Source organism: Fukomys damarensis, unplaced genomic scaffold (assembly GCF_012274545.1).
Source record: "Fukomys damarensis isolate Sample0158 unplaced genomic scaffold, DMR_v1.0_HiC HiC_scaffold_13, whole genome shotgun sequence".
Classification (NCBI taxonomy): Eukaryota; Metazoa; Chordata; class Mammalia; order Rodentia; family Bathyergidae; genus Fukomys; species Fukomys damarensis.
Genome location: NW_022900925.1, coordinates 35,090,168 through 35,099,568, shown reverse-complemented (window position 1 = coordinate 35,099,568; position 9,401 = coordinate 35,090,168). Strand labels below are relative to the sequence as shown.

General features: G+C 55.6%; 1 protein-coding gene across 7 annotated transcripts; it reads left to right on the top strand.

The window, feature by feature from the left end:
- The first annotated feature begins 252 nt into the window (after positions 1 to 252).
- Positions 253 to 9,020, top strand: Snx11 (sorting nexin 11). 7 transcript variants are annotated; one of them, XM_033763006.1, is made up of 10 exons: positions 253 to 354; positions 1,576 to 1,654; positions 2,530 to 2,590; positions 3,728 to 3,782; positions 4,250 to 4,355; positions 4,428 to 4,528; positions 4,884 to 4,979; positions 5,101 to 5,313; positions 6,221 to 6,416; positions 7,640 to 9,020. In XM_033763006.1, exons 1-10 carry the CDS (start codon positions 266 to 268, stop codon positions 8,156 to 8,158), a joined length of 1,515 nt encoding a protein of 504 aa, XP_033618897.1. In that variant the 5' UTR covers positions 253 to 265; the 3' UTR covers positions 8,159 to 9,020. The 7 variants fall into 7 exon arrangements, with proteins under 7 accessions (XP_033618897.1, XP_033618896.1, XP_019062461.1 ...); XM_033763005.1 differs by having other exon boundaries at positions 6,218 to 6,416; XM_033763008.1 differs by lacking the exon at positions 253 to 354 and adding an exon at positions 2,868 to 2,945 and having other exon boundaries at positions 1,639 to 1,654; positions 4,269 to 4,355.
- The last annotated feature ends 381 nt before the right edge of the window (positions 9,021 to 9,401 follow it).

The following is a 9,401-nucleotide window of genomic DNA, read 5'->3' as shown; positions in this document are numbered from 1 at the left end:
ACACGCGCGCACATTTAGCAACACCCCCCCCGGATGCTGATTGGCTGCACTCCACGGCGGCGGGCAGGAGGCCGCCCCGGATTGGGCGTCGGCCCTCTATCGCGCACCTAGCCAGCCCACACCCTCGCGCGGAGAGCAGAGACCGCTCTCGGCCTGGGCGGGGTAGAGCCACGCCCCCGGAACGCATAGCCACTGAACGCCCGAGCTTGCGGGGGCGGGGCCTCCGAGGCTGCTTGGATTGGCTGGTCGGGAGCCATCTCCCGTCATGCACTGGGGTGCCGGCAACTCACCCGGAAGGAGAAGCCCAGACTCGCTATATGGAGCTCTCGCCGCGGGAGTGGGCGCTTCGCTTCGGTGAGTGGTCGTGGACGGGACCCTGGGGACTGGGGGGTGCTCTCAGGTGAGGAGTTGTGGGTATTTGGGTGATGGCCTCGCTTGACACCCTAGGGAAGGGACTGTCTCACTACTTGTGATGAAGGTGAGGGCTTGCTGGGGATCCTAGAAAAGAATCTGGCTTTCCAGTGTACTTTGCTAGTGTGAGGAATCTTTCCTTCCCGCTCCCACCCTTTATCGGGAAAGGACAAGACCACGGGGCTCTTTGGCTTGTCAGCTCGTTAAGAGTGGAGATGAGTGGCTGTACTTAGGGTTGAGCACATTTACTCAAGCGGCGAGGGCTGGTAGTAATGGCGAACGCTGTACACGCCCACAGGAGACGCCCTGAGTCGTGGGCGCCTTTGTCACCTTCCGAGTGGGAGGAGGAACTGGTTACAGATGGACAAAAAACGCGGAACAGACCTGCGTGATTGCGATCCCGAAGCTTGGTCAGACGCGGGAGGTTTCTCTACCCGTGGGTGTTTAGGAAGAAGAACAGTTTGGGTACTGGGGATTGAACTCAGAGCCTTCGCACTTTGAGACGTCCCCAGGCCTGGTAGTGTTTGCAGACAGGGCCTTCCCAAGTCACTAAGCTGCCCAGGCTGGGCCCGAATTTGCCACCCTCCTCCCTCGGCCTCTCCGAGTGCTGGGATCTCAGGCGTGCGCCGCCACCCCGGGTTGAGTTTATTAAGATATTGAAAAGCTTTAAAACAAATCTACCGCTGGGTCCCCACTAAGCGCTATTGGTGCTGGTACAGGGGGAGAAAGTAAATGATACAAAAACAGAAAAAAAAAAAAGTAAATGCTATATAGCTGCGACCCAAAGGGCTGGGCAAACAGCTCCAGTAAGTGATTAAACCTATGGGGCCCCTGACTCCATCCTTTGAATGCTGCTGTTTGGCTGAAGAACGTCCTGCTCCTCCTCGGACATAACTGAACTTTATTTTCTACTGGAAAATGTCTGCGGGGAGGAAACTGATGGAGAATAATAGTTGCTAGAAATTATCACCTGTATTTGTTCGAGTGTTTTAAACACAAGTTACAATCAAACACTTTGTTGGTGCCCTTGGAAGTTCGATTTCAGGGTACTGCATCTCCAGAGCTCTTGGATTCTTTTATTTGTTTGGGTGCTGGGGATTGAACCTAGGATCTTCTCATGGAGCTTAATCCCCAGCTAATTTTTTATTTTTTATTTTGACACAGGACCCTTTTCACTCATTTCAAGGTTGGGCTTGAACTTGTGATCCTCCTGCCTCATCTTCCCAGAGTGCTGGGATTTCAGGTAGGTACCACCATACCTGGCCTTTTTTTTTAAGTCCTTAGATAGGTATTTGTTTCTGAGGATGGGCTCAAGGGGAAGAAGACCTTCACATGGAAGTGATACAGAGCCCTATGCAAATTCTTCTCCAGATCAAAGTGGGATGAGCTTTTTAGTCACCGACTTCCGGTTCTGAATTTGGGAGACTTTTCCAGGCGCAGATGTAGACCCCCCTGAAGGTGTGGGTGACCACAGTTGCCTTGATAGCATCATTCCTGTTATTACTTTTATGAGAAGACATCAGAATATTGAACTCTGTTACTGTGCTGATAGTTTACCAATGCTTGAGAACAGGAAAAAACAAAACAAAAACAAACTTTTTTTCCTTTTAATCCAAGGGCGTTAACTGTACACAACAAATCTGTCTGCTCTCCCTGGTCACAGCCCTGGATCGCGTATATGTGGAATGTTATACGTGGGTTCAGTTCAGGACCCTTTGGTGGTGGTGAAAAATCAGACCGTCAGCAAGAATACCGTGGAATACGGCACTGAAATTGCAAAAATGCAGGTCCGCTCCACAGTACAGCCCGATTTTGTCACCTACCGTGGTGCTTTGTCTCTGTGCGCAGTGTCTGTCTGCAGAGAGACCTTCTGGTATATTGGAAGGCATTGCAAAAGCTGTTTGCTCTGCTCATTTCGGGCTGTAAATGAGTTCCCCTTCTCTGGAAACGTCAGCCTTGTGTTAGCAAAACATAAAATGGAAGGAAACTCATTACACGCTCTTCTAATGGTGAGGCAGAACTAATAAGAGAATGTGTTGGAAATTAATTGTGGAACTGTAACAACGAGTGGATTTGCGGGTGGGCACAGGCAGGGAGCTGAGAGTCTCGTTTTCCCAGGAGCTGGCCCCGGATCATTTGTTGGCAGTACTTACTGGCGGAAGTCAGTTTTCATTTCAAGGTAAATTGGAAAGGGAAATTAAACCTTATTGTTCCGCCCTTAAGAGAGGGGACGGGATGGAGGCGGCAGCCGGGGTGGATGCTGTGGGAGCGGTTTTGGGAGTGACAAGATTAGTGCTGTATTTTAACAGAAGGTGACATCATGGGCCCCTTTGGACTCGGGTAGCCCTGAGCCGCAGCCTTCATGGTCCCCTTGTTGGAGTGGGCGATGTCGCTGTGCCTGTAAACGGCCACACTGGGGGACATCAGGGCTGAGGCTTTAATGAATCTTTGCAAAGGAGCGAATGCGTCCTGAGCCGACCTGCGCAGCGGCGGGAGCTCGGGCGGAGGTACAAAGCGGATGCCGTGAGGCGCAAGTAAGTGATCACATCGCCCGGCTCCGGTGCCAGAGAACAGATTCAATCAGCGGCGCCTCCACCGGGCAGCCCTCTCCGGCGCTCCCCGGAGCACACCCCCGGTGACCCACTGGACAGGAGGTGACTGGTGACGGAGACGAAAGAGGCTCCGCACCAGAGCCCTGGTTTCCTGCCGGCTTGGTTTTCTCAGCATGGCCAGAAGGGGGCGCTGTTAGGCTCGCTTCCAAAGCTTCGCTCCCAGAGTGGGCCAGATGCTGTGATGCCTTTATCCTTAAGGCAACAGTGTTTTCTGTTTCTTGAGACAGATCTCACTGTGTGGTTCAGGCTGGCCTTGAACTCTCTGTGGCCCAGGCTCGCAGCGATCCTCCTGCCTCAGCCTCCCGAGTGCTGGGATGACAGGCGTGTGCTGCTAAACCCAGCTAAAGCACAAGTTTTACAGCCAGACCTGCCTCAGATGTGCTCTCCATGGGCCCCAGCGTGCTTTGGGTAGAGGTGGCCTTGTAGGGGAGCCTGGGGGTGATTTGAGAATGGAGTCCAATCTCCCTGGGCTTCAGCTTCGCACTGAGCTAATGTAGGGTCTGTGTGTGTATGCGTGTTTAGATTTGCATTTTTTGCTTCCTCTTTTAAGTTTTACACAGGACCAAAAAAAAAAAAAAAAAAATCTGGGTTTCCCCAGGGGGTGTCTGTTAGAAACTTTGAGGATTTTGCCCAGGTGGGCATTGGTGGGGACAGAAACACAGTGACTAACCACGCTTGTCCCTGTATCCTGTGCCCCTCATCAGATGTCCTTTTCCAACTGGCCTTGGGCGTAGGATGTCGGAGAACCCAGAGCAGGAGGTAAGCGTGGTCCTCAGGCCGGTGGGGGTGAAGTTGGAGGGGAGGCACAGACAGTACTGCTGTGCTGCCCGGTCCCCCAGGGACCCCACAAACTCCAAATGAAGGCGGAGAAAGAAGTCAGTAGCAGTGACATTGTCGGGAAGGGAAGCTCCTTTTTTTGTTTTATTGTATTTCTTTGGAGGTAGGGTCTTGCCGTGCAGTTCAAGCTGGCTTTGAACTCACTGTGTAGCCCAGACTGGCCTCGCTTGCAGCAATCCTCCTGCCTCAGCCTCCTGAGTGTTGGGGTCATAGGCGTGCGGCTTGCAATATAGACCGGCGAGCAGGGTTTCTGTGTCTTGTCCCAGGGCTCAGCATAGGGCCTGACAGGTAGTGGGTGCTTGGGAAATAGCGTTGAATGAATGAAGAAATGCAGGAAAGTTGGTGCCAGCTGTCCGAGCTGCCCTGCCCTGCGGCCCGATGGCGCCGAGGGCTGCTTCTTCCCGTCAGGAAGTGATCACAGTGCGCGTTCAGGACCCCCGCATGCAGAATGAGGGCTCCTGGAACTCCTACGTGGACTACAAGATCTTCCTCCATGTGAGCTCGTGGGGCGGGCGGGCTGGCCCCCTTGGTGGTCCCCGCCTTACCCTCTGCCTCACCTCCCTGCAGACCAACAGCAAGGCCTTCACCGCAAAGACTTCCTGCGTGCGGCGCCGCTACCGCGAGTTTGTGTGGCTGAGAAAGCAGCTGCAGAGAAACGCCGGCTTGGTGTGAGTTTCTCCGGGTCCCCCTCGGGTCTCGGGCAGGTGATGGGAGCTACAGCGTAGTGAAGGTAGCTTGTGACCCCCCACTCATCCAGAAAGGGTCCCTTCCCTCCCTCCCTTCCTTCATTCCAAAACAGGGTCTTGCTATATAGCGCAGGCTAGACTTGAACTCACAGGGACCCTCCTGCCTCAGCCTCCCTTGTACAGGGATGATAGGTGTGCACTGCCACCCTGGGCTTCTCCCCATTTGAAGCAAACTGTATGGACTGGCCGTCTCCTCAGGGGACTTCCTTATCGGGGCTGGCGTGGCTGTCCCAATGCGACACTCATGTGACCGGGCTGTCCCACTGTGACTCCACAGCCCTGTACCCGAGCTTCCTGGGAAAGCCCGGTTCTTTGGCAGCTCTGACGGGTTCATTGAGAGGCGCCGCCAGGGCCTGCAGTACTTCCTGGAGAAGTGAGTGGCCCCAGGGCCGCCGGGGCAGGGGCGGGGCGGCCATGCCCTTGGGGTGCCCAGTTCCTGTGCTCTCCCAGCATGGGGCAGTGACGTCCGTGTCGTGGTGCCCGGGCCACCCCAGGGTCCTGCAGAGCGTGGTCCTCCTGTCGGACAGCCAGCTGCACCTCTTCCTGCAAAGCCAGCTCTCGGTGCCCGAGATCGAGGCCTGCGTGCAGGGCCGGAGCCCCACCACGGTGGCCGACGCCATCCTGCTGTACGCCATGTCCAACTGCGGCTGGGCCCAGGAGGAGCAGCCCGGCGCGGCCTGCCAGGCGCAGGGCGATCAGCTCAACAGGTATGGAGGGCGCTGCGGCCATGCCTGGCGTTAGAAGTGCTGTGCGGGGAGGCAGTTTCGCAGCAGGCCCTGTCTGAGTGCCCGGTTCCCACGCTCAGAATGGGAAGGAGAGAAAGAGGAACAAGGCTTTCTCGTTTGTCCTAGATTTTTATTTTATTTTTTTAAAATGGTACCGGTGAATCCAGCTTGGGACCTGTGCTTGGGAGACGGGTGGTGGCACCTTTGAGCTAAATCCCTCATCCCCTGTCCTAGCTTTTTTTGAGACAGGGCCTCACTGTGTAGCCCAGGCTGACCTTGAATTGGTGGCGATCCTCCTGCTTCAGCCTCCCGAGTGCTGGGATGACAGATACCTGCCGTCACACCTGCCTGTCCTGTCCAGTTTGTTATCCCCCTATACCTATTTAAACAACAACTTGATTGCTGGGTGTGGTGACATACAAAACCCAGAAAAGTTATTGACCTAAAATTCACGTATTATAAATTTTACCTTTTTAGGGTGTAGTTCTGTAGTTTTTAGTAAATTCACAGCTGTGCAACCACCAGTCACCGCTTTGTAGTTTAGAACACTTACACATTCTAAAGAAAGCAAGCTGGCCAGGCACGGAGGCTGAGGCAGGAGGATCTTTGTGAGTTCAGCACCAGGAGGGGCTACCTAGTGAGTTCAAGGCCAGCCAGCACTACAAAGCAAGACTCTGTCTCAAAAAAACCCCAATCCAAACTTCGAACAAAACAAAGGGCCTGGGGGCACCACGCCCAGCTGGGGAGGTGCTTCCAAAGTACATCCGTCCGCATTAAGCTGTGTCTGATCTTCAGTGCCTTTTGTGGCTGCGTGATCCTGGCTCGATCCGCTGTTCCTCGCTGCCGACCCGGTCTCCTTCTCCTTCCGTTTCTCTCCTCCCCTCAGCAGTTGCTGCTTCCTTCCAAGGTCCAGGAGGAGGGGCTCACCCTCGCCGCCCCCCAGTGACAAGCAGGACGGACTGGCAGGATGGGCCCCCGTGGTTGACTCCGAGGAGCCTTCCCTGGAAAGCCCAGTGCTGCCGCCCCCCTCCTCGCCGCCATGCTGTGACCCTGACGAGGGACCCCCTGCTCCCCAGCCTGAGAGGGTGGGTGCGGGAGGTGACCATGCTGTGCCTTTGGTCTCTGGCCAGTTGGATGTAGTTTGGGAAAACTGAGGTCTTCTCTGAGCTCTGTGTTCTACTTGAAAACATTATGAACTGGGTGTGGTGGTGCAGGGCTGTACCCAGCACTCGAGAGGCTGAGGCAGGAGGATCTCTGAGTTCAGGGCTAACTCAGGCTACATAGATACAGTCTCAGCCTCCCCCCATAGGAAAAAAAAAAAAGACAGAAGATGCTGGTGGGAGACTGGTTCCTGCCGTAGGGTGGTGGGGAGGGGCACAGAGGTCTGTTGAGATTGTTCCTTCCCACCCCGCTGTAGCACAGATATCATGCAGCCGTTGCTAAGTTACACTGCAGCACTGGGCTGCTGCTTTTGATCGGAACCCTAGATTGAGTCTCTTGGGAGCCTAGTCTGTGGGTGGGCAATGGAGCCTCAGGTGACTGGCTTCGGGGACCGGCTGCCACATCGAACCTGGTCCCAACAGCTGTGCTCACGGGCCTGTATTCTCTTGGCTGGCTCCCATATTTTTGTTTCATTTTTGTGTGTGTGTGTCCTGGACATTGGACCTACGGTGGCTGCACTGAGCCACTTCCCTACCCCATTATTTTTTTTATTTTGAGACAGGGTCTCGATGAGTTGCCCAGGCTGCCCCTTGAACTTGCCATCCTCCTGCCTCAGCCTCCTGTGGAGCTTCAGTTTTTGCTGCGGCTCCCAGAGCACTGTGTTTGGGGGGTGCACCGGGCTCCTGCCTACCTCCTCACCCAGCGCTTACGCCTCCTCACTTTTCCTCAATAATCCCGCGGGGCGGATCAGGTGCAGAGACCCCTTTTGCTGGAGCTGTGGCAGCTCCTGTGCACCCAGGAGAGGTGCCTCGGTCCAGGCTGCAGGGAGGCGGGGCTGGGGCTTTGGCTTGGAGCAGTGACCTTGTTTTTCCTGCAGGCTTAGCGTGGCCTAGCTGTGCCCAGTACTTTTCTTTCCCTTTATGGGCAGCTCCATCCCCAGGGCACAGTGGAGCGGGGAGGCAGCCTGTTCAGTCCAGGAGGAAGGGCAGCCCCGGGATGAGGATGAGGCGGGAGGGGCTCCCCGCATGGCCTCGCGCCTGCGCCCCAAGCTCCCAACCTCTGTGGCGGCATCTGGTTCACAGTTGAGGGGCTTTGGCCTGAAATAAAACGCAAGTATTTAAGGCTGTTGTGATTTGTGTCTAACCAGCTGGAGCCCAGGTCGGCCTCGAACTCACTCCGGCCCAGGCTGGCCTGTGAACTCGCAGCGACCCTCCTGCCTCAGTCTCCCTCGCTGATCGGCGTGGAAATGAGGGTTCAGAACGGGCACAGCTGCCGTCCGCCCCAGTCCGCCGCCTTCCGGAGCCGGAGCCGGGATGCAGCTCCCCTCCGGGGCTGGAGCCGCGTCAGGTGTGATTTACCTGCCCGGTCGCCCCTCGCAGCCTGCGAGCCCGGCCAGGTGCTGAACGGGAGGTCGTTTGTCAACAGGCAGATGCCGAGCCGGCTGGCGCTCATCCTTGCCTCCCGCCCGCCTCCCCTGGGCCTCTCCTTCATCCGAGGCAGCCGAGCAAGGCGAGACTCGAAAACGCACGGTGGCAGATCCAAAAGTGTCAAAAGAAGTTCATTGAAGAGGGGGGTTAAAAAAAACCCCACACGCAGCCCTCGCAAAAACCCGACAGATGCTCAGCTAATGGCATCCGCGCCGCCGATTGGTGGGGACGGCTCATGAATATTAATGAGCCCGGGGCTCCAAATGGTGCAGCTGTGAACCCAGCTGTGCGCAGCGCTCTGATCTCGAAAGTTCCAGACCGGAGCCGGAGGGTGGTCCGCGGCAATTCCCCACTCGGCCAAAAAGCAGCGACCTCCTTCCGCCCGCCCCCTTCCCCAGTCGCTCTGCCAGCAGGCGCCGCGCAGGCAGCCTGCGATTTCCGACTCGCAGCTTTTTTTTTAACGATCCATTAGCAGCTTGCTCTGCAGTCCCGAGTGCATCCAGCCGGGTGCGGGTTTGGTGCAGTGCTGAGTGGAGGAGCGGGGCAGCCGCGTCCCGGGAAGGGAGGGCTCCGGGACGGTCCCCAGGGGCCCCCAGGTCTGGTGACCTCTCCGGGAGTGGCCCACCCACCTGTGTTACACAATGAAAGCTCTTTGCATTTACAGGGTGAGGCTTGCTTTAGTCACCGTTCTTCTTTGAGCCAGGGTCTCTCTCCGCAGCCCAGGCCGGCCTTCAGTTCACAGCAACCCTCCTGCCTCAGCCTTCCAAATGCTGGGGATCACAGGCCTACGCCGCCACCCTGGCCTCTCCGTCTTTCTCCTGAAAGCTATTTCCTTGGGCTGAGCCTTGTCATCTGTTACTGAGGGGAAGTAAGGGGACCTGGGTGTATGGGGGGTGTTATTTGGTGAAGTGCATGTCTGAGTGTGTGTGTGTGTGTGTGTGTGTGTGTGTGTGCGCGCACGTGTGTGTAGGGGAAGCTTTGGTTTTCTTACATTAGGGTAACCTTGTATGCATCTTCTAGGACCTCAGTGCCTGGTGAGGAGGGTAGGCAGGTTTTACCCTCCACTTTCCACTGAGAGACCCGGTGTGGTGGTGCACACCAATAATCCCACGCTCAGGAGGCTGAGGTAGGAGGATTGCCTAGAGTTTGAGGCCACTTTGGGCTATGTAGGAAGAACTTTTCTCAAAATAAGAAAAAAAATGGAAATTTTAAAAAGCATGTTTTTAGATGACCACAGAGTATGTTCTCTTGGTTGCTTTCCTCAGGAAGGGCTGTGATCCCTAAACCATTGTGTTGTGCCTTTTTGTTTGTTTGTTTTGTTTTGTTTTTGGAGACAGGGTCTCACTATATAGTTGAGACTGACCCGGAATTCACTATGTAGCCCAGGCTGGTCTCAAAGTCAGTGATCCTCCTGCCTCAGCCTCCCCGGTGCTGGGATAACAGGTGTGCACCACCACGCCCGGCTTTTTTTTTTTTTTTTTT

Bases quoted from the DNA above. Each gene is read 5' to 3' on its own strand.
- Snx11 (XM_033763004.1), top strand. From the start codon at position 2,097: ATGTTATACGTGGGTTCAGTTCAGGACCCTTTGGTGGTGGTGAAAAAT. The intron at 3,783-4,249 runs GTAAGCGTGGTC...GATGGCGCCGAG, and splicing joins CGGAGAACCCAGAGCAGGAG to GGCTGCTTCTTCCCGTCAGG. The intron at 4,980-5,100 runs GTGAGTGGCCCC...GGGCCACCCCAG, and splicing joins CTGCAGTACTTCCTGGAGAA to GGTCCTGCAGAGCGTGGTCC.